Source organism: Rhododendron vialii, chromosome 8a (genome assembly GCF_030253575.1).
Source record: "Rhododendron vialii isolate Sample 1 chromosome 8a, ASM3025357v1".
NCBI classification, from domain to species: domain Eukaryota; kingdom Viridiplantae; phylum Streptophyta; class Magnoliopsida; order Ericales; family Ericaceae; genus Rhododendron; species Rhododendron vialii.
This window is the reverse complement of record NC_080564.1, coordinates 6,385,735-6,409,274: the sequence shown is the minus strand read 5'-3', so window position 1 is coordinate 6,409,274 and position 23,540 is coordinate 6,385,735. Positions and strand designations below refer to the sequence as shown.

Below are 23,540 nucleotides of genomic sequence, written 5' to 3'. Positions count from 1 at the left end.
TACGCAAATTATGCAGAAATTCAAGAATAGCGAGAATCTTTCCAATTCTTGACGAAAAAATAAAAATATTAGGAACTAGACACTTGTTTAGGAACCTCATTTCTAATTTTGCTATGTCATACAAAAGGTTCGTAGCAGGTCAGTACCAAAAACTCAGACTGAGATAGGCTTAAATAGGAAGGAGAAAAAATCCAACAGGAATACATTTTGAACGTACAATCGAATGCGTATTCACTAGTATGATAACCAATAAGAATATAGAGTACATACTTGAAGAATACGACACGTCTCTACAAGCGCCCGTGCTTTATAGTGCTCGTCACTTTTTTCTGTTCATTCTATCAGATTATTTACATACAACCGTCGAACAGGGAAAAAAAGCTTACAAGGAACCAAATTCTTATGCTAATAAGTGGGGATGAAAGATGGTATAAAGTTTTTCATGAGAAACTGCTATGAACCGCTACTGAAACATTGCGATGAATTTTTTCACCTTCTATGTTGGTATGTTATATAACAGACCCCTTTATTCTTTGAAAAATTTCCGGGTCGTTAAATAGACACATGGTAGGTGAAAAAAAAAAACCCCAGTGGAAAACATTTTCTTTTTGGGAAACAAATACATTTTCCCCACTGATTTTGTATCACCTCTCCACAATCCTGGGGCCGTTGTACGGTGCTCCAACTACAGTCAAGTCCTCTAGATCATCTCTCTCTTGGAGCCAGGCATGGCTTTCTTTCTCCTCATCAGGCACTGGTGCTCCATCAACTGAGTATTCAAAAGTAAAGAAATGGGCAATCAGGATTTCATGCCAAGAACAAGGAAGACTTGCCCCCCTTGGAAGGCACATTTCCATACACAACTACGGAAAGTTCTAAGGTGCCCGCACACTTTATGACGTGTTTAATCATAAAATACTAAGATACTTTTTGGTGAATTTTCTTGATAACGTGTCCGAGTCAGGCAGTCTACACACATTTCAACTCAATGAGCAAATGTTACGATGGGAGACACTGCAATGAGTGATTTTGAAAATGCTATGCATCGTGCTCGTTCATCAACCAAAATATAAGGTGAAAATATTACACCTTCTTGGGAAGCCATATGTGGTGGTTGTTAAGCCATGTGTGGTTCTTTGCTACCCATTCATGTGTTAAATGTTGTGAATTTTTATGATGAAAGTCAACATGGATACAATATTCCCTTAGACAAGATGATGGGCACCCACGATTGCGCATCATAAATACTTTGTGATGAAAATAAGTGGTACTCAAGCTAAAACCAACTGGTATGGAATCCCACGAACAAGTGATCGAATTAACTATTAAGCATTTTAATTGGGAAATCACATGAAATTAAAATTTCCAGGTAAGCAACCCCCCAGAGGCCGGTTTCTCAACTAGCTTTCCTTGCAATCGTATTCAAAAAAATTATCTAAGCAGCCTCTACAGGCTAGGTCTTTCTTTCTATAGTCTCTCTCTTTTCTTTCTTGTTCTAGAGAACAATATAATCCTCAGCCAACATCTTACAAGGCATAGTAATCGTGTGGAATTTTGAGACTGCATTGGAATCTTGAATTTTTGGAAACACGAGTTTCTCGGTCTAGATTTAAAAGAGATATGGCCTAAAATATTCCTATTTACCAAAGTTTATATTGAGCCAAAGCCCAAAGGTCAAGTAAAAGAATGATGCAAAGTACCTGGGAAACTGGAAAAGGGAAAGTCAAGGTAGTAGGCACAGTGCCTTCCATCAGGATCAGAGTAAGGTGGGCACAACACATCCAGCACAGCGCAAGCCGTCACCGCGGTGAAGCAGTGCATGTTCCCCCCATCAGCTGGATAAAGTACAGAGGTATCGCAAGGAGCCGTGAAGTCCGAGTCGACCTTGACCTTCGCCAACCGCAATCCAGGAGGGGGCGTGGCTGCATTTGACAAACAAGACTTACTGTGAGCTGTCAAGTTTGTCTCACGAATAGGAAAGGAGAGTGGAAGGGAAAAAACCCAGAAATGATGCCTATGAAAACAACGGATTTAACATAATGATTTTGGTGAAGTTTGGTTTTCCAGAAGGATTAAAGAAGGAATGGAATAACCATTCATAGAAATTGGTCAATGATGACACATTGAAAAGAGCATTCCAAGGAAAGGCTATTGCATTCAAGCTTCATAAAAGTGAAACAAAGCCGCCTTGTAGTTTGATGACCTCTCGTACAACATTCTATTCAGTTGTGTCTTTACGACGCTAAATTTAGTGAGAATCATCTTCACCATTCATCGAGTGGGGGGGCACTGAAAATTGTAGTTGAGACTATCCTAACGGTTAAAGAATTCGCACTCTATCACAAATGAGATAAGATCCCTTCTCCATAATTTCCTTTCCCATTCCGCACAACTCTTCAACAAAACATACTTTAATTAATTTCCTGTTCTTTCCAAACCTTTTTTTTTAAACTGACAATGTTACCAAGCAGGCCAGTCGCTTTAGTCAAAATCAAACAGAGACAATCCATTGGATTTTCCACTTGAGATGTTTCTATGACCGCAATCAGGAAAGGCCAGTCGCTTTTCGTCAAAACCAAACAGAGACAAACACATGGATTTTCCACTTGCGATGTTTATATCACCTCAATCAGAAAAGAAGGTTTGAAGACAAAAACGAACAAGGAACGGGAAAACTTAAACACGTACAAGGAACGGGAAAACTTACAGTCAGAACCGACATCAACTGCCCAGTCAAATGATTTTTTGTGCATTGTCCCAAAGAGAAGTTTACTGAATACTGTCATTCCCGGGTGATTGTGAAGCGGGATGATGCCCATTGGTGGCAAGCAGAAGATCCCAATCTGCAATGCAACGTAGTCAGGACTCCTTCAAGGCAAGATACATAACTGAGTTAAGGGAGGGGGATTTTGAAACAGAAGATTACTGTTTCAATAGGGATGTACAGAATTTCAAGCAGTATAATTTTTTATTGTTTTGCACAATATCTGGTCAACTACTCCAATTGAAAAGAAATGTCACGTGATAGCATCTCTTGATGAGCTCAAATCTTCTGTACCTAATTTTGTCTCTAGTCGGTACCGATGTTCCTGTATATTTTGTATCATGTGAAAATTCAAGTGACCAATAGCTGAATTTGCACCGAAACATAGGTACAAACAAAATTGGACACCGAGTATTCTGAGGGTTTCATGGTTTTGTTTCTAGATTTACATATTTAACCACTTGTACAACTCTACCCTTAATCCTATCTAACGGGTGCATTCACTTTGCACAATAACTAGACTATACCCCTCCCCACTCTCCATTAATGGACCCCTCTCCCTTACCAGTGTGGGACTTTCCCCAGGCAAATGCTTTTTTCTCATGGTGACTGTGCTAATACAAAGAAATGACCTCAAATGTACCTACCGAGAACTTGTCACATTCGTGGATGTGGAGGTATGTTATTTGTGGAAGTTGATCGGTTGATGCCCTTCGGAAATATGGCATATTTGGTCTCAGACCAACATCCACTTCAGTCATTCCATCTACACAAGAGAACAACCAAGTTCTTTAGCACAAAGTACAAAAACACGAAAGGGTGATTAGATGTAGAACCCCCAAAACAAGAGTCAACAAACTACAGGACCAAAACTTCAAAAAGCCAAAAAGAACTTCCAGGAGACAACTTGTAGTTACACAAAATTATTGTAATGCAAAGAGCAATACCAGGAACACAACTTCAAAACAAAATTGCATCAAGAGCAGTACAATGAACATGGGCCCACATACATCAGACAACTCCAAACACGGTTGTGTCCAGAATTTTGTTCCTAGATTTTTTAGTGATCCAAATTTCCAAAAGTTTTTGGGAGATTAGTTCAACATTTAAGTAACCTAAGCTTTAAGCGACAACAGTATAATTATGGATCATTTGCCCCAGACTTCTACATGCACACTCGCAAAGGTGGCTCAACCATTACGCGACTGCCCACAAACTTAGGCCTATCAAAAATCTCAAAAGAACCTTATTAGCATAAACGCACAGAAGCACTTGAGCATGCCCGCGACTGCATCCATGGTCACAGCCAAAGGGAATATAATATGGGATAGCCACATATACCGGAATGCAAAAGGAATTGAAACGAAAACGCGAGTTCCAATTGCAGGGAGTTAAAAGGCATGATTGACCACTAGTACATTGAGCCAAAATGAAAAAATAGAAAGTATCATGATGGCCATTTGCCTTAGACTTGAGTGTTTCGAGATGAGGGCATGCCCACGCATTCGTGCCAAAATCACTTTTATCAAAGTCGTTTTTCAACTTGCTGACACTTTATAAAAAAGTATACATGTTACTGCACCGGTTTGGTGGCTTCTCTGGCAACAAACAAGGCCTCAATGTTTCGACAAATCTGTCAAATTGGGCTTATTGTACTTACTCTCACTATATACCATATTGCTTGTACTAAAAGCTTCAAGAATCAAAGTACTACGGGTCAAATGGAAACAATTTCCACTATGGGACAAAGCGAAGAGAATGAAAGAAAATCACACAAAAATCGCCTGCGTGAGATTTATAATCGTCATTGCCGAAAAGACATACAAACCAATTCGTCTTAGTCAACTTTTTGAGACGTACCCAATTGAAGTAAACGCAAATCGCCATTCATGGGGAACGAGAGCCCGATTCGTGTTTAGTTCATTGGAATAACTCTTGGAAAGAATTAAAATAGTCATTTGTGACCTACTAAATAGTTCAATGCCTAAAGCAATTTACTTATGAACTTTTTTTTCTCGGCGAATGTCAATAATGTTAGTTGTATTCAGATATGTTCGAACCCCGGTCAAATGAATGAAAGTACACCGTGCCTACCACTGGGCTAATTCAACCGTTCCGATCAAATAAGCAAATCTAGAACTGAAACAACAGAGCAATAGCCAAAAACCAAATTGAACAAAAAAAAAAAAACACATACCCAACACGGATTTAATCCGTTGGATATCATCTGGGGGAGGAACAATGCCATGCCTACCCGCACCAAATACTTCATTACATATATCATACAGCCTCTGCATCGCCGTCATCTTCCTCTGCCGGCGGCGGTTCTTCTTCGAAGACTTGCTATTCGTCTCGCTTGACAATTGCAAACACTCTTTTCCCTTTTGAGTAGCCACAGTTTTCTCTATTCCCATTCAATCTTAACAAAAACCCAAATCTCCAAAAAGAAACTAATAAAGAACTCCCTCAAGAAACAGAGGAATCCCAATCCAGAGTATAAATAAAGAAATCCAATTCTTTTCTATAAAAGTGGGAAATTACGATCTGGGTAGCGAAGAAAGATCGGAAAATTGTGAAATTCTGGGATGAGGAGTAAAGGACACGAACAGGGTACACTTGTTTGTGTGTTCTTGGAAAGGTAGGTAGTACTAGGTTACGGTAGTTGTACTTGAGGAAAAGAAAGATGGGAAATTTGGCATCTGTGGATGAAGGTGATGGATGGGGAGGGATGGAACGAGGTGGGTATAAAATGGAGAGAGAGGCTAGGGTTAAGAGAGAGAGAGAGAGACTCAGTCGGTTTTTCTACAGAGTGGGGGGTTGGAGGAGAGGGAAAACCAGGGGCCAATGTTTGGAAATTCCAATGGGCTGGGTTTCCCAACGGCGGATTTTGAACCAATCCCATCCGGCTTTTAGATTTGTCTTCTCGCGTTCCGATTAAATAATTTAAAGTATAGTACTGTATTTATTAATAAATTCACTTGCACCCCCTGAGACTTTTTTTTAATGATGACAAAAAATACTCTCTTTATGTATGAAAAATGACAATAAATTCAATGGGGTTTCAATGTTCATTTTATCGACAATCAAACCAAGAATTTTTTGAACAAACAATTGGTAGAATTAGCCAAAATTGTTTTATATTGATCCATTTGTCCTTTTTAATACTCCATCCGTCCCATTTTTATTGTTCATTTTTTAATTGCGTGCCTTGAGAAATAATATTGACACTCTAAAAATTGATGCAAGCATTCCAAAATCAGTGTAATTCCAAGCCATTTTCCTTTATTTTTTTGGAGTGTCTGAATCAATTTTTGGAGTGCCAATATCATTTTCCTTTTTTAATTGTTTATATCTTTTAATTTGAATTTTTTTTCATAATTTTGAAAACTTTGTATTATAGGACTAATTGAAATCTATCAAATAAGATACATATTGTATATTTTTGAAGATCCATACTAAAAGATATAGACAAAAGACATAAAAGATATAAACAGAATAATGAACAATGAAAATGGAACGGAGGGATGGAGTAATAGAATAGACAATAACAAGCTCTCAATTATTAAATATTTTTAGACCGAAAAGGCAAAAAAAAGTTCTTTTGACCAAAACAATTTGTTCAAAGGGCCAAAAAAAGTCATTAATGAATTTTATATTTTCTAATCAGGACAATTATGTCAATGGAGAAAAAGTCTTTTCGTTAGAGTTATTATCAAAAGGTGGGAAAATTAGCCAATGTAAGCCTCTTCTGTATGATTTAATCACGTGTTTGGTCGAACAGTTGTTGATGAGTGTCTGTGAAATGAATATTGAAACTATAGGGGGTTTATTATCATTTTTCATAAGTGAAGAGGGTATCTGTCGTTAAAGAAAAACTCAGGGGGTGTTAGTTAAATTTACCAATTAATTAGTAATAAATATTTAGCCACGTGCCCACGTCACAAATGTCATTCCACTCAGGCAACGCAATTTCAGGGGTGGGGATTTTTAGGCTCCGTTTCGGAATCAAAAATAAGTCCTTATAGAGTATTTTTTAAGAAGACAATTTCAAACTAAAAAATTATGGGCTTATTGAAATATAAAAATATGCAATATGGATCTTGTTTTGAAGATCTCGATGAGATCTTTTATACGATGCAAAAAAAATTAAAAAAATATTTTTCATTTACTTTATTTTTGAGTTTGAAAATGTAAAATAAGCTGCTTATTTTTTAAGAAGGTTTCTGGAACGGGGCCTTATTCTGCCTACTCCGTCGGTCCGTCCCTTCGAAGGTTCTGTAGCATTAATTTTGAAAAGTAATGAAACTTCTATAATTATAAAAAAATAATGTTTGTACCATTTTAAATAAGTTATTGAGATCTTTAACTTTGATCAAAGAAATTTTAAAATTTATGCACTTGTACATTAGTAATATTTATCAAAATATCGAACAATTTTATAATCAACGCTCAAAAAAACCGAAAAAATACATCCACACGCGTTTTGACATTTTTCATTGTCCTGCTATCTGCATGTGAACTTGAATTATATTTGTGTTTAATTACTCTTTTTGATGCTTAGAAAGATAAGACCTGTGGAATAAAGGCAAAAAAGGACAAATATATGACAAAAAAAGGAGAGCGCGAAAATATCAATAAATTTTGTTGTAGCCAAGGATACATGTAATTTATCAATCGAATTGGGCATTAAACACACCTTAGCATCTCCGAACTTGGCTCCAAATTAATTTGTGTGCACATAACCTACACCTGAGTAAGAAATTTTATCATTTTGTACATACTAATTTAAATTATACAATGACACATACCAAGACCCGACACCCGACTCTCAAGTAACATAAATTATCCATATAATGGAACACGAAATAGATTCCGTCCCAGGCAAAGTTGTCAAATCCGTTCCGTACCGGCCGGTACGTACCGTACCGGTGCGTAAACGGAACACAAAAAGTCATGTTCCGTTCCGGTTGAAATACCGGCCTGTTCCGGCCAATACCGGGTGTACCGGACTATACCGGCCTGTTCCGGACATATTCCGGTGTTCCGGCCGGTACAAAATTACCCTCTCTCTCTCTTTTTTTTTTTACATTTTATTTATGTTTATACTTAAATATGGTAGATATATATTATATATATATATAATATTAATTGCGGTAAATCCGGAACGGTACCGGGATACAGCCCGGTACCGGTACGTACCATTCCAGTAGTGAAAACGGTACGCTGGCCGGTACGGTATTGATAACTTTGGTCCCAGGTGCTACTTGATGCATTCTGTGTCACGGGAGAAACAAATCCCATTCTCATCAATATTACCCTGTTCTGAAGGTGTAATACCTGTTAAATTGTTAGTTAAATCGAACACAAAACTTTAGATTTCCAAGACACTCCAACCCGGAATTAATTTCTAAGAAAAGAAATACCCACAAAACTCCAAATTAACAAACTACATTAACAAAACTTTCTGTGGACAGAAACGTGTTTACTGCGAGGGATGGATTTAGTATACGTCAAATAAAGGAGTGGGTAGTCTGGTAATTGTACATTGCTAGAACAAAAGCTAGTATTAATCGCAGAATGGAAAAAACACCTCTTGGCCTCTTTTTACATTTTGCTCTCTAAACACATTTCTGTACACACAATGTGTTTTGGAAAGATATAAGTGTTTCAGAGCCTACTTTTTGGCTTTTCATTTTCAGTTTTTTAACTTTTTGAATTATGGTCAGAATATATTTTGGAATATGAAGGAGTGTTTGGAAAATATGGGCAAAATGTATTTTAGAACAGCAGTAGTGTTTGGTAGATAAATGATGAAAATGCATTATGGATTGATTTTTTACCAAATTGCCCTTGGCCTTTTATTGTGTTAAAAGATGTAAAAATGGTAAATAAAAGGAGGAAAAGTGGGTATTTCGATAATTCAACAGAAAATGGGAAAAGGCAAAACGGTGAAAAGGAGCTTGGGAGGTCATTCTTGGTTTTTGCTCCTTTTGTCAAAATTAGAGAATGGGTTTTGTGAAATGAGTTTTGAGAATGGAGTAGCCAAACAACAAGAATGCAATAATGGGAATGGGAAAATGCAAAATGCAAAATGCACCTCCCAAACACCCCATCCAAAACAACTAAAATGGGAAAAGGAGATAATGAGAAGTTGAAAAAGAGGGAACCAAACACCCACTTGACTGAGACTGAGATCTGCTTTCCAAACTCTACTCCTAATAAATCTGAATACTTCTTCCACAGAGTAAATTAACCATAAGGGAAATCCAACACACCGCAGCTAATCAGCTTCAACTAAAAAATCTGCTAATTAGATTGACAAATATAATCTACAAGATAGTAAAAGACTGGCAGACGTAAAATAGACCGCACAACACTATTTGCACTCCCTGCAACCAGCACAATGAATCTCTAGATCATCTCTTCTTTTGAGTGTCTCTTCTCTAAGCATGTTTGGGCTGCCATAGCCAATTTAAGTTGCATTCCTACTGTTCCCTCTCTGTGGTCACAGAAAATTGACTGGTTTTGCTCCCATTTCAAAGGGAAAGGATTCCCTAGTGAACTCTTAGGAGACTTGCTCTAGCTGCTGTGGTTTTATTCCCTTTGCAAGGGAGGAACAACAGAATTTTCAGAGGCATTCACGGCCGCCTTCCTCCATCATCGGTCAGGTTAAATTTGATGTGAGGATTAAGCCTACCCAAAGTAGGAATGTCAAATCTACAGCTCTATCTTCTTTATCTGTAATACCTGGCAGATTTAACACTGAGAATTTTCTACTTAGGCTGATTCTTTACTGTATAGACCCCTTTTCCTTCGTTTAGGATCTTTGCCTGGTATTACTTGTATTCTATATAGGCTCCTCCTCTTGTTAGTTGCTCTTTAATAAAATTTCTTCAGTTACCCAAAAACAAAATAGACCAAACACAGAAGCTCTAGGGGGTTACTCTTGGATGTCAAGATATCAGAAAAGCAAATAAGCATTCTCAACTCAAAGTCATGTGCAGCCCAAATGAAACCTAAACTTGTATCAATTCTGTGCGTCGTGAGAGCTCTTTATCAGCAAAATGAAACTAAAAGGGACTAAAGAGAAGTTTGCTAAGAATAAACCAAATCGATTGAACATTATCTGGATACACCTAGTTAGAACAAAAAAGGAAAAACAATGGAATGTTGTATGGGGATACACCTTTTTTTAACAACTCATGCATCTGGGTCAACTTGAGAACATGAAAAAGAAACTATGGAACAGTTTTCCAGGTTCCATGATACATTACCAGAATGTTATACGCGTTTGAGTAGAATAAAACATCTGTATCTGTAACCTGTCAAACAACCTCACCAAATTCCTATTAGACATTGGCAGTCAGCACTGGTAGCAGCTGGACCCGTGGAAGTAAAGTTAAGAGTTGAAGGAACTCCAAGATCTTTGTTAAAGCATCTAACTTAAAACTAATTGACAAGAGTGAAGGGACCATCCATGCCTATCTACTATTTTGGGAGGTAATCATGAATCAATGTGGACAAGATAACACTCTCCTGCATGTCCGACTCCTAACTCGCATGTGGACAGGTAAACGAAGGATCCATAATATAAGAATCATAAGAAAATAAGATGCACCTAAGGCACAAACAATGGAGCAAAGTCTATCTCTGATACCATGTTAAAACATCCAACTCAAAATTAATTGACAATGTCAGAAGAGACTGTCCAGGTGAATATATTAGCCTGGGCAATAATTAATCAATGTGGGATAAGATCTAATAGTTTTGAATGTTTTTTTCTTTAAAGGGCAATCTTCACCAAATAGCTATATAAATCTTGTGTCATCTATCTAAGAAATTGAAATTGTTATCAGCATTACTGCACACGAAAGTTGCTGATGAATTCAAAATCTAAAGATCATCCGTTGCGAAGTTAAAGCGTAAAGCTGACATTGATAAGAAGCAGAAAACAAATGAACACAGGTCAAATTGTTAATTAAACTACGGTACATTTCTAAGGAACTGATTATGAAGGCACCTTCCAACTCAGCTCTGCCGAAGAAATACATCTGCCAAATCATGTTCAACAATTACAATCCTCAGTTGCTTAAGAATCTCAAAACTGCTTTCTTTTGTTGCTAAAAAACTTGTCCTTTTTCACATAAACATAAACGACTGCGACAAAAACTACTGCAGACATTGAAACCGATGCCCACGGAACCGGAGGATCCTTGAAACAAGCAAGAGATGCCTCGATATCTTGGGACGCCTGGTAAACAAGAGAGTGGATCGCGTACATGTCGTAATCAGAAGATCTCAAGAAATACAAAGCCATCTCAAAATCCAAATGCGACAAGGCAGAAACTGCTCTGTCAATCTTGTACTTGAACAAATTCCACCTCTGTATAAATTCCGTTTGTTGACTCCGCTTAAGAAGCTTTCTCTCCCCACCGTGTGCTGCAACAGATTCAAGTACCTCAATGGCACTGGAAATACTGTAATTCAACGACGTCAAAAGGACATTCCTCCGCGCTGCATCCTTTTGCACAAAAGACAGCGACGAAATCTCCGAAAATGGTCCAAACGGAGTCTGCCCAACGCTCCATGTATAATCCACCAAAGTGTCATTATGCCTAGGGCTCCAAGTAAGATGAGTGGGCGAAACCCCCCACATACTCTGTAAAATGGAACCCACAAGAGGCCTCTCGAGCTCCCTCGTTTGAGTAAACACATGACGACCGTTACAACTATAATCACTCACGGTCTGAGTACTCTTAGTCCGGACTGCAATAACCATGTCTTTGAACGAAACAGACTGGTGGTACCGATCAAGCAACAGTATCGAGTTGTAATCCAAGTCGAAAACATAAACCGGAAGAACCCTACCGAAATCCTCTTCCGGCAACCTAGCCGCCCTCCTGAACTCCTCAGCCGACTCCGACAACACGTGATGCAAACGCTTCGAATCCAAGTACTCACTCACAATCAAGGTGTAGTTATCAAACAAGTACCTAGAAGTGTAGGTCGTGATCGCCCTAGACACGGCCAACGAACAAATAGAACAATCGGAATAACCCACCTCGTATTTCCTAAAACTCAATGACTGATCGCCTAACAACAACCCACCCTCGTTGACCTCGTCCATGAACGTCTTCTCGATCGATTTAAAGTCCAAACCGACCGTGTTACCACCCTTATTCGCGTATACATGAATGAACTCTACAATCAATGAACTCTCAAAAGGAACTGGAATTCTCAAAGAAGGCACGATGAGTACCTGATAAGCACTCCAAACCAATGAAGCCAGATCAGCCAATAAAGCTTTCTGTGGTTTGGGTCGACCGTGCAATGACATAAGAGGGTGAAACTCGCCCGTGGGAACCACGCCGTCGCCGGACAGGCCCGGCCCGTAATCAATCGGCCCGGCAGCCAAATCGATCCACAAGTAGCGATCTTTCCCGGCCCAGATAGTCCCCGTACATCTGCTGAAAGCAGGGGAGGATTCCCCAGATCCGTAGTTGTAAGCGTAGGGCTTGGACTGGGGGCCCAGGTTGAGGATGTAGATGTAGAACCCTCGGACGGGTTTCTGTTTCTCGAAGTCTTGTTTGATGATCTGGTCGACGGAGGCGTAAGGGATGGAGAGGGTGTGAGGGGACCGGAGGGAGGAAGGGGTGTTGGAGATTTCGGATTTTAGGGTCTGGGAGAGGAGGGAGGAGAGAGAAGGGGAGGAGAGAGAGACGTCAAGGTGGAGGGAGTGGGAGAGGGCGAGCTGGTGGGTGTTGGGGGGGAAGGGGGAGGTGACGTGGAAGTGGTCGGAGGAGACGGAGGCGGAGAGGAAGGAGTGGAGGAGGGAGGGGGGGGAGGAGGGGAAGGAGGGGCCGACGAGGGAGATCGTGATGGGGACGGAGAGGGAGAGGGAGAGGAGAGAGGAGGGGGCGGGTGGAGGGAGGTGGGGGGAGGAGAGAGAGAGGGGTTTCTTGAGGGAGGAGGGGAGGAAGAGGAAGGAGTCGTTGGTGGCTTGTGGGTCGAGGCGGGCTTGTTGGCTTAGGAAGGAGTCTAGGCCGGGGATTGGGGCGGAGAGGGAGAGAGTTAGTTGGAGAAGGAGGAGGAGCACGACGGCGGCGGCGGTGGCGGAGAGCATTTTTTTGGGTGGGGATTGGGAAGGCCTGCTGAGAGAGGTACTTAGAACTGAGTCACAGTTCAAAGCAGGGATGTGAGTCCCTTTTTTCAACGAACTGTGCTACCCACACAGCAATTTGTGTACAGATTGTGCATAAATTTTATTTTGGGGCCCATTAAGAGTTCCACAAAAATCATTCAATCCGTTCATTAAATGTAAAACATTTTTTCAAGGGACCCCGTAAAAAATAAGCTCAATCCAATACCTATGAGTGGTTCATCCAATCATCTAACTTTACATTCAGATTTCCATATAATGAAAGTTATATGATTGGATTGAGCACCTATAGGTATCGGATTGAGATTATTTTTTACGGGGACCTTTGAAAAATTGTTTTACATTTAATGAACGGCTCGGATGATTTGTATGAGACCCATGATGGACCCCACAATAAAATTCGTGCACAATCTGTGCACAGATTGTATGTGTGTAGACTTTCTGTTTTTGAACACCCTAGTCATCGCAAAAATTGTGAGACACGTACTATTAAAGTTCATTCTGGTACAGATTTATCCGAAATCGTTGGATGAGTATAGATCTCGTATCTAATGGGTATGAGCTATTTTCATCGGATTATATTGAATATATTTGTGTCCGGATCTGTTCACGTTCGTCTGGATCTGTAGAAATGGACGATCGCTGCAAAAGTACTATGAACACAGACTAAAGTATACAGATATAGATATGTTAGAAATCGTTTAAAGTGCAAAGATCTTATGTTGATGTGTACAACTTATGTGCATTGGACAATTGAACGTGTCTGTGTTTAGATTTTGTCACTTCGATACGTGTCCATGGTAGAAACACCGCAATGTTTTTCAAGGAGACAACCTGATCTTAAATACATGTAATACCTACATAAGAAGTCAAATATTAAGGATTCAATTTACGCGTAAATCCTTAATCGCAAAATATTAAGAATTCAATTTAAGCGTAATTTTTTTGTAGGGAGGATTTCGAAACTTAATATATTTGGTAGGGACCAAAAGGTAGATAATCTTCGTTTCTATTTTTTGTTTTTGTATGCCCCCTTTTAAATGTTAGCGTAACGAACATAATAATTTGCTGTTAAAAAAAAAAAATAATAATCTTGACAGTTATTCTACAGCTATACTCATTTTATACACACATGAGTACCAGGTGTGTGTGCACTTATACGTTGAATGTGTAAACATGGGTGTGGTCGTCGATTGATTCACATTCACATTCGGTTACCAGAAGCGGTAAGTGAGACCCAACAATTCAGAACAAAATCACACAAAAGATCTCTTTATTGTAATTACAAAAATGGCATTGCCAGTTTATCTATCACTGATCTTCAAGAAAAAGAAAGGTTTGTCTGTTACAAAATTCTGTATTCTCAATTCCCTAAACAAACAAATTGGGCAGAGCCATTGGACCACATAATAAAATTACTACAAAGAGTTATGTTGTGGCAACTCATTTTCCCTCCCTCCTCACTTCATTGCCCTCCTTTTCTGTTCCCTTGCTTCTCATCTTATCAACACTGTAAACTTGCGAATTTTTCTTCGCAAAATCTGTTCGCAAACATTCCAAACTTAACAGGCAACGCCGGGTCTGCAACCGCCGAGGACACCAGCAAATTGGGTCAGTCTCTTGACCATTGCCCCAGGCTTCGCTTGGACGTGGTCAAGGGTTCCCAGTCTTTTAGGCCCATTAGGATCTCCAGATTGAACGAAGAAGGCGCCGTTTACGAACAGATCTCCCTGCGATCTCCATGTCCATTTCCTCCACTCAAACTCGGGGGCATCCCTATGCGTAACCTGTACAATTCAAAACAAATGAAAGATCAGGTTCTACTCTTCGACTGTGTTTCGTTATTCACTTAAAACCATTCGAGCTTTCTTGTCCCGAATCCCTTTGCTCTCACACTATAAGAGGGAAGTTAGAAAAAAATTAGAAATGGGAGAATCTAGATCGCATAGCCAAAACTTATAGTAGTAAGTACTAATAGGTCCCTCATTTTCATCTTAATGAAGTCATCCTGCGTTGTGTCTTAGCATTTCAATACCTGTTTGAATTCAGGTCTGTCTGGGGCAATGAACCGGTTGCCCTGGCTAATGAGAGTAGCATGGTTGCTTCCGCCGATGGCATACATCTCCCAGTGGGTGTAGTCGTTGTTCACGACATGGACGATTCCTGATCGGACTCTCGGCATTCTTTGAACTAGCCTTTTTCCAAAATGGTTGTATGCAACCGTAATACGCATGGAGTCATCCTGGATGTTGTTATCGCGGGCACCGAATAGCAAGACCTGCACCACACCATGCATAAACATAGGTAGCGTTGGTAACTGTCAAGTGCTAGATAACTTTATACATATCATCAGGCTAAGATGTTATAGTTTAAGCTTCTGAAGCAAATTATGATTTGCCTCGCAAAATCTTAGGCATGTCTCAAATGCACTCTCAAGTCTCAACCCATACAATTTAGCCTCGCAATTTGCCATTTCGTAATTCTCAAATCAGGAAATTGAGACTGGAGTGGAAATGATGAACATGGATTTTGGGGACAGAAGACTCGCGACTCTCTATTAGCCTCATTTCCTAATAATTTAAGCTTTTTCCGGAAGATTTGTAATATGACACCGCGCTAATTCCATCAAGAAATTAAAATGACGGTTTTTGGGCCAATTCCAAAGGAAGAAATGAGCGACTTCTTGCAATGTCCGGCAATAACGTGAGCAACTCTACAGCTCGCCTCAGATCAACTTTCGGTCCAAATACCGTGCTCATCTTGAAATTGGATAATCATAAGATCGTTAATCGGCTTCAAAAATGCATCCAACATTCCAACTTCATCAATAACACACCATGCAGATTCATTCTAGGCTCCCTCCACATTTTGTTCGTAGCCAAACAACTCTATAATGAGGTATAGTAAATACACAGGTTACCTTGTCATGATCAGTCCAGTGGCAATTCGAAATGGTGACGGCAGTTGAACCCTCGATAACATCAACGATCCCGTCGGCGCACCTGTGCATGGACAGATGATCAACCCAAACATTGGAAGCCCCGAAGAGCGAAACCCCGTCTCCATCGGCCACCGTCCTGAACCCGACGTGGTCCACGGAGTCTCTGACCATGCCCCCATAAGTCACCTTAATATCGTGCACGTAAATGTTGTGAATGATGATGTTCCTAACAAATTGGATGGTGATGCCCGCGCCGTAAGCGATGTGGACCTTAGCTCCGCGACCGTCGATCGTCTTGTGGCTCTGCATCATCAGCTCCTGCTTCAACGTGATCGTCATGCTGGTCTTGAATATGATCCATAGTGGCTCCTTTTGTTGGGGATTTGACACCAAAAAAACATAGCAAAATAGAGAACACAAGGGTCAAATTAGCGAGAAAGTTTGAATATGTGAATAAGAGAAGGGTTTGGATCTCTCTCCGGTCTAGGTTTCAGGACAGTGCAAATCCGGATTGTCCATTGCTGCAGGTGGTCTCCGAGTAAATCCGTACTATTGATTGCAACAATGAACGATCTAGATTAAGACTGACGCGTCCAGCCCAAATTAAAGACCGAGGAGGATCCGATTCCATCACAGAAACCATGAATTATGCCACGAATAAAATTACCCTTCAAGAATATAAGAAAAGAAACAATGAGCGAAAATAATGAGGTCGAGGCATAACAAGTCATTCTAAAGTCGTATTCGCCTCTATTCATGCAAGTCCATTCTGTAGGCTTAGGGGTTTGTTCCCTCTCCTAGATATCAGGTTTGAAACTTTCTAGTGTAATCAAACTCTTATTGGGGCAATCATACGGGTTTCGAAATACCTTTTGAATGACGGCGTGGCGGAGGGTGCCGGGTCTGGGGTTGGCGACATCGTTGTCGGAAGGATTGGTGACGACGTAGAACTTTCCGGCCATGCCGCCGGTGGTGCCGTGGCCGAACCCAAGGGCGCATTGCGCCAGCTTCTTACGGTTGAGATGCCAATTCGGGTCGCATCTCCAGCAGCTGTCGATTGAGTTGGTGGCCACACATCTGCCCCTGTACGTTCTCCTCATAACTAGGCTTCTCCTAGTAGTGGTGGCGTTCGTTGCCAAATGGGTGCCGTTAGATAAAGCCCTGCCACCATGAAATGCACACAATGAGTCAATGACACTCCTCAACAGAGAAATAGAGGTAAAAAATAAAGTATTGGATTAGAGACGCTCTGAAGGAAAATGGTCCAAACACAGATGTCTGAATGTTGAAACTTGGACGTGTGGGTTGCACGTGCATCGTGAAACTCAAGTGCGTCAGATGGTTCCAAAGTCGTTGATGTACGAATTTGTGACCAGATATCTGTGTCTGTCGCGCACTTATTTCCTTTTTGATGATTGGACTCTTACAAATGTTAAAAAACAAAGAATGATAAGCCAAGAGAAAATGATATCAAATTATTGACCCACTTGTGAAAGTGTTGGTTAAAGTCAGCAGGGTTGCGGCTGTTGGCTTCAAGGGCAGCCTTCTTTGCTTCTTCGGCCCGCTTTTGCCATACCTCATCAAAATCGCCAATATGAGCCGTGAGAGTTGGAATTATTGCAGCAAATGTGAAAAATAAGACGAAGAGACAATTCGGCTGCATCTTGAGAAATTGAAGTGAGCCTGGCTACGGTTTAAGGTCTAGGGTTCGAACCTTGATACGATACGGGCATGGACCTTGCTAGACCAAACCGTATCAGACCCACTTCAATTCTCAGAGAGACATTATGCTGGCTTTAAGGGAGTTTCAAATGAAGTGATTAGCTTGTCTTGGCAATGGTTTGTTGAAATACTATTCCTAGGATTCTAAAACAAGCCATGACGGACGGGAAACGAGGGAGACCCTATATTTTGTTGGATAGAGCGGAGTTTGCGTGAAAATAGGAAATTGACGGTGACAAAATTGTTATATACCCTTATTGACCAAGTCATTACCAATTTACAATAGACAAACATCTTTTTAAATGTACCCAAATTCAATAGTGAAGCAATGGTCGTTATTTTTATCAAGTGTGAGTATTTATTGCAATACGGGAGTGAGAGAAATTGGCAATGTCGTTATGTGACGGATAACAATAGTATGATTAATTTGGCGACGTATATAGGAGTATCATTTTCGTTGTAAAGCACATGCACTGCATTTGTAGCTATCTTATGTATTGTATTTTGGTGCATTCTGTACTCTTTTTTCATCCCTCTAGGCTATAAATTTGTGATAATATGAAGGTGACTATCATTCCTATATGAAACATTCCTATATGAAACAGAACCTCAAAGATTCGGCCGTGAAAAATTGGGTGTGTCATACTATCACCACGTCATGCATGTGTTTACGCTTTATTTTGGCAAAATTCTTAGCTGTCGAGGGAGTTGTATCGAGTTCAGGACACGTGGCAATTTTCTACTATAAATCAACCTATCAAGAGTATGATGACCTCAAAGATTCGACTGTGAAAAATTGCGTATATCATACTATCACCACGTCATGTACGTATGAGAAATGCTATTCAAACCAACAAAGTTTACAAAATGTCACATGAAAATACTTGGATTACATTGTATGACAAATTAAAATGGTATAGTTGATGTATGCTTACTCACAAACCAGAGTTGGCAAAAATAAAACATATTTGATACATTAGCTAGCCCGCTCAACTTCATTTTCTTGAATACATTCTCATCTCATTTACAGTGTAGTAAAAATTACACTTCGAATCAACAACGAGTTACAGATTCTTCAGATTTTAACACGGTCTTCTGGGGATGCAAGCAAGCGGGCCGGCAAAGCGTGTGATCATCGCGACCGCGGTCCCGGGCTGCGCTTTTGTACGGGCTTTGCTCTCAAATCTTGATAAGGCCTTATAAGCCCCATTCCGGTCTCCAGATTCCACAAAGAATGCTCCATTCATCATAAGGTCTCCCTCTGATCTCCATGTCCAATTCTGCCATACTTCCTTAGTAGTCTCCCTCTTTGTAACCTATCCCATCCCACAAACAAAAACAATTACCAGTGATCCTGCTTGCCTAGAAAAAAATATACCTATTACCCTTATACTCCATATAAGATATCGACACAAGTACATTAATAACTATGTAGTGCGTGTTGAAACTTCTTAAAAAGTGTCGGTAAACGTGTGATTTTTGAAGACGGGAGGGCAATTGCATCACTCGATATTTCTTCACTCCAATATCAGATGCAAAACAATAGATTGTTTTCATTTCTCTGTCACAAATTCAGAGGGCAATATTGTCTGCAACAACATTTAAATGTATGCTGAATTTGTATAACAACCAAATTAAGGGAACGAACATGGACATAGCGTTTTTTTTAATACCTCTTTTGCCCTAGGGTTGGGTGGGGCAATGAAGCGGTTGCCCTGGCTAATGATGGTAGGATTGCTACTGCCTCCGATGGCATACATTTCCCAATGAGTGTAATCGTTGTTGACGACGTGGAACAATCCCAACCGGCACCTGGGCATTCTCTGCACTAGCCTCTTGCCAAAATGGTTGAATGCAACTGTGACTTGCATATTCTTGTCGTTTGAGCTTGAATCATGTGCCCCGAATAGCATCACCTGCGCCAACCCAATTTACCATCTTTGATATTAATGCCAACAATTTCATTGTCCTTAATTAATTTAACAGAACAATGCCAAATTCACATACCAAAAAAAAAAACAAAAAAAACAATGAGTGTGCTCAAATTTGATGTGGTTCTGATCCCACTATAAAACATTTAATTTGGACCACACACAGACACGAAATGCATTCTTGAAAAAATATGGCCATCGACCGTTGTTGGTTGGACCAAAATGACACAAAAGAATCAGGGTCAAAATTGAGCCAATCTATAGTACAAGACTACAAGGACGAAACTTGAGGTAAAGGAAAAAATACAGGTATTATTACATTATTCAATAAAACGAAATGGAGGCGACTGAGATCCTTTTTATTTTATTTTATCAAGCGTGATGTCTCTATTGCAATTCTAAGCCTTCGAACAACTAATAATTCACTAGATGAGCCAAAAAGATTCGCGAAACTTGGTATTTGTACCTCATTATGATCGACGAAGTGACTATTCGAAATGGTGATAGCAGTAGATCCCTCAATAGCATCAACAAGCCCATCCATACACCTAGACATGGAAACATGATCAATCCAAACATTGGACGATCCGAATATGGAAATCCCATCACCGTCGCTCCGTGTTCTTATACCCAAATGATCAACACCATCCCTAACATATCCTCCACTTCCAACCATAATGTTCTTAATCTTGATGTTATGAATAATCACATTCTTCACAAATTGGATTGTAATCCCGGCTCCATTTGCAATTGTCACGTAAGCCCCACGCCCATCTATTGTTTTGTCCCCCTACATAGCGTCGGAACTTTCATTCAACAAAGTGAAAAGTTTTTTTTTTTTTTTCCCTGACCGGCAACAATGTGAAAAGTTCAACTTAAATAACATGTCTGTTCAACTTAAATAAGCGGACATGTTGGAAGATCTTATAGGGAGAAAGAAAAAAAGAGGTTGAAAATTCACACATATGGATGAAATTGTGAGTCAATGAAGGAGTTGATGTAAAGGGGGAATAAAATGAGGGGTAATATTTCAATTTTGGCAAAAATAATATTCAGAATTGTACTATATTAGAATCCCATAAAGAATTGTTAGTAGTATCATTTTTGAACACGTTAGGGGGCCAATGATCAAAATTTAGCTGGGGCGATTTGAAAATACAATTGGGTTAAAAGTGAGAGTTTTCAAAACATAACGGGGCTAATTGACTCTATTTGCCATAAGGTTGCGCTGCCATTTTTTTTTGGATGATACTATGGTGTCCCCGGTCAATTTGGGAACACCGTAATTTTTAGCATAACTTTACCATTAAGAGTATAATTAAAATCAATTACAAGCATAACAGAACCCAAATAAGGCATATCTAAGGAATATCCAAAAAATCAACCAAAGCGTAAGTAAACCCAACCAAGGCATAACAAATAAGTTATGTCTTGCTATGGTTTTGGTTATGCCTTGCTATGGTTTTGTTATGCTTGTAATAAATTTTGGTTATACTCATAATGGTTTTGTTACGTCAAAAATTACGGTGTCCTCAAAATGACCGGGAACACCGAAGTCATTCCTTTTTTTTATGGGCAAAAGAAACCTTTTGCTCTGCCCTTACCTGCATTATGAGTTCCTGGGCCAGCCTAATATTCATGCTCTGCTTGAAAACGATCCACAACGGCTCCTTCTGAATCACGGCGTGTCGGAGGGTCCCGGGTTTGGGGTTCGTGCTGTCGTCAGAATTGTCGGTCACCCAATAGAGTTTTCCGGCCTTGCCGCCAGTGGTCTTGTAGCCGAACCCAAGGGCGCAATCGGCTAGCCGCTTGCGGTTGAGGTGCCAGTCGCGTTGGCACCTCCAGCACCTGTCGATTGGGTTCGTGGCCAAGCATGGACCGGTGTACCTTCTTTTACCCAATAGGTGCCTCCTGGTGGTGTTGTTGCTTGTCAAATGTTCAATTAAGGCAGTGGCATTGCTCATGTATGTGATGCTCCTCAGAGTCCTGCACAACAAAATGTGCGTAAATTCCTACATATGGTACACTATATTCCAATTTACGAACAAATTTCTTGTTTTCAAAGTCAATCCAGAATGATGTCGTTAGACGGCCGCGTTTTTGGAAATGAAATGGTTGGTTTAAAATTAAAGAAGAATAGAAAACGATGCATGTCACCGGGGTTTTTCTCTTCTTATATCATTGCTTCGTATCGCCAATTCTTGGATATTACTCGTTCAGTGTTGAGAAATAAAACGGAATTAGCGAAAGGAGAACAATGTCTTATCGCGTACCTGTGGACTTCTTTGTTTAAGGTATCGGTGACTTCCGAAGGGTCTGGTACGTAGGCTTTGAGGGCGGCCTCCCTCGCTTCCTCAGCTCGCTTTTGCCACACCTCGTCGAAATCAGCAATGTTGGCCATCAGGGTTGGAAGCAATGCAGCAAAGGTGAAAAACAAGGCGAACCAATTGAGTTTTGTTGTCTCCATTTCGATTCGTATCCTTCGTTACCAATTCAATTGTCAGGGTAGAGTAAATTTGGTAACCCAAAATGGCTTAGGGTCGAGCTCGAGCCCCTTGGTGCCGACCTAACAATTCCTAGGCAAGGGACATATTCGTGTCACAGAATCGGGTTGCGACACAACGAATTAGAATCTCGAGTTGTTTGATTATACGTCCAAGAGAGCTGTTTAAATAGTTTCAGCGAAGTGTCTAAAACAAGAAGTCGAAACGAGAATTGGGGAAAGACAGGATTCGAATCCCTATATTTGTCTTCTTTACAGCTAGACTTGCATGGCTTTGTCCGAATTAAGAGGGTCATGAGAAATACTACAATTGCCAATAAAATGGTCAGGTTATTGTGAAATTAGTTGGAAAGGGTTTGAATTAAAAAAGTCAAAGAGTTGTCATTTTAGAGATATGCCCCTGACTCATGACTGTATTGAACCCTAAATTTTATCCTTGTTTTTTTTCCCTCGACGCAAAGAATCAGTCAAAAAATTTCGCGAACGCCTAGCAACCACAAATTCAGATCCTCGGAATGACAATAAAGGGACATTCATTAAAGGTTGCAAGGGTTTTGATTCAGCAACCATGGTTACAGTGAACCATTGTTTATCTCTTTCTATTTGAAAATTCGAGTGATATGTTTTAAAATTGAAACAAATAAAAAATAATAATACTACATTTTGAGCAATTCATAAGCCTGGTTATGTTACGAACTTTCTCGTAACAAAAAAAAAAGAGGGGAGAGAAGAGTCCCATTTCGAAGGAGAAGACCTTCATTGGCTCTGATTGAGGAGAACCAGACATCTTCTTCAAAATATAAGACTTTCTAATAACATTCAATTCCCTTTTCATTGATTCACAAAATGGTGTATATACAAGAAAACATAACCCCTACTAACTCATTACTTGCTAAATAGGATAACTAACCTACCCAAATACCATACCCACAAGTATTAACACTGCTTAACTGCTAACTACAACTAATTTAATACAATATACTTTTTTCAAAAAGTTAAGTACGTAACAGGTTAGGAAAGCCAAACTTTTAAAAATCGAATCAAAAAATGTCTACGCCAATTTGGCGTTAATTAGCATTAAGTTTTTTTTATCTGAAAAAGACGATCATGGCTTAACCACAACCAATTCGTGGGTACATACAGTCCCTCTTTCCGCGTACGTATATCAAGTGATATCACGACCAAGACCTAGCAACGATAATCTCCACGGATTGAAGAAAATGACAATTATCATTTCTCCCCCCAAAGATGAAATAGTCAGCGGGAAAACAAATAGACATTCTGTGTGATACAATAACACGGAGCTAGGAAGAGTCTATACCCACCTTGGATTAAGAGCATAATCCACAGCTTCTCACATCTGAAGGCACCAAACCCCATTGAAATTTGAAGCTGTTGACATCGTCAATTAGCTAGAGTGTCATTCCTGCAAATTGCAAATGTCAACTTGATTCATTCGATCAAAGCAAAATTATCTTTGGTAATACTGAAAAAAAAAACTGGGAATTCTCTCTCTCATC

At 39.9% G+C, this 23,540-nt stretch overlaps 4 protein-coding genes across 5 annotated transcripts; all 4 read right to left on the bottom strand.

Moving 5' to 3' along the window:
- Positions 1–205: 205 nt before the first annotated feature.
- LOC131336356 (plant cysteine oxidase 2-like) lies at positions 206–5,645 on the bottom strand. Its single transcript, XM_058372147.1, has 5 exons — positions 4,962–5,645; positions 3,412–3,530; positions 2,708–2,843; positions 1,701–1,922; positions 206–769 (listed from the first exon to the last, which is right to left on the bottom strand). Exons 1-5 carry the CDS (start codon positions 5,176–5,178, stop codon positions 645–647), a joined length of 819 nt encoding a protein of 272 aa, XP_058228130.1. The 5' UTR covers positions 5,179–5,645; the 3' UTR covers positions 206–644.
- A 5,026-nt stretch (positions 5,646–10,671) lies between these two features.
- On the bottom strand, positions 10,672–12,956 carry LOC131336355 (uncharacterized). The gene has a single exon (XM_058372146.1). The coding sequence runs from the start codon at positions 12,885–12,887 to the stop codon at positions 10,863–10,865; it is 2,025 nt and encodes a 674-aa protein (XP_058228129.1). The 5' UTR covers positions 12,888–12,956; the 3' UTR covers positions 10,672–10,862.
- A 1,211-nt stretch (positions 12,957–14,167) lies between these two features.
- LOC131336354 (probable pectate lyase P59) lies at positions 14,168–17,696 on the bottom strand. Its single transcript, XM_058372145.1, has 5 exons — positions 17,352–17,696; positions 16,734–17,025; positions 15,844–16,233; positions 14,959–15,201; positions 14,168–14,710 (listed from the first exon to the last, which is right to left on the bottom strand). Exons 1-5 carry the CDS (start codon positions 17,525–17,527, stop codon positions 14,486–14,488), a joined length of 1,326 nt encoding a protein of 441 aa, XP_058228128.1. The 5' UTR covers positions 17,528–17,696; the 3' UTR covers positions 14,168–14,485.
- Positions 17,697–18,516: 820 nt separating this feature from the next.
- Positions 18,517–23,540, bottom strand: LOC131336351 (probable pectate lyase P59). Of its 2 annotated transcripts, none has more exons than XM_058372138.1 (6): positions 23,342–23,540; positions 21,791–21,997; positions 21,122–21,503; positions 19,984–20,307; positions 19,260–19,502; positions 18,517–18,902 (listed from the first exon to the last, which is right to left on the bottom strand). In XM_058372138.1, the coding sequence occupies exons 1-6, from the start codon at positions 23,398–23,400 to the stop codon at positions 18,669–18,671; spliced, it is 1,449 nt and encodes a 482-aa protein (XP_058228121.1). In that variant the 5' UTR covers positions 23,401–23,540; the 3' UTR covers positions 18,517–18,668. The 2 variants fall into 2 exon arrangements, with proteins under 2 accessions (XP_058228121.1, XP_058228122.1); XM_058372139.1 differs by having other exon boundaries at positions 18,520–18,902; positions 23,346–23,509.

Bases quoted from the DNA above. Each gene is read 5' to 3' on its own strand.
- LOC131336355 (XM_058372146.1), bottom strand. From the start codon at position 12,887: ATGCTCTCCGCCACCGCCGCCGCCGTCGTGCTCCTCCTCCTTCTCCAA.
- LOC131336354 (XM_058372145.1), bottom strand. From the start codon at position 17,527: ATGCAGCCGAATTGTCTCTTCGTCTTATTTTTCACATTTGCTGCAATA. The intron at 16,234-16,733 runs GTATTTCGAAAC...CCCCAACAAAAG, and splicing joins GCCACGCCGTCATTCAAAAG to GAGCCACTATGGATCATATT. The intron at 14,711-14,958 runs GTATTGAAATGC...TGAATTGTACAG, and splicing joins ACAGACCTGAATTCAAACAG to GTTACGCATAGGGATGCCCC.
- LOC131336351 (XM_058372138.1), bottom strand. From the start codon at position 23,400: ATGGGGTTTGGTGCCTTCAGATGTGAGAAGCTGTGGATTATGCTCTTA. The intron at 21,998-23,341 runs GTATAGACTCTT...TTGGTAACGAAG, and splicing joins ATGCTCTTAATCCAAGGTGG to GATACGAATCGAAATGGAGA. The intron at 18,903-19,259 runs GTATTAAAAAAA...GGGATGGGATAG, and splicing joins CCAACCCTAGGGCAAAAGAG to GTTACAAAGAGGGAGACTAC.
- LOC131336356 (XM_058372147.1), bottom strand. From the start codon at position 5,178: ATGGGAATAGAGAAAACTGTGGCTACTCAAAAGGGAAAAGAGTGTTTG. The intron at 3,531-4,961 runs GTATGTGTTTTT...TCTCTTGTGTAG, and splicing joins ACGGATTAAATCCGTGTTGG to ATGGAATGACTGAAGTGGAT. The intron at 1,923-2,707 runs GTAAGTTTTCCC...TGTCAAATGCAG, and splicing joins AGTTGATGTCGGTTCTGACT to CCACGCCCCCTCCTGGATTG.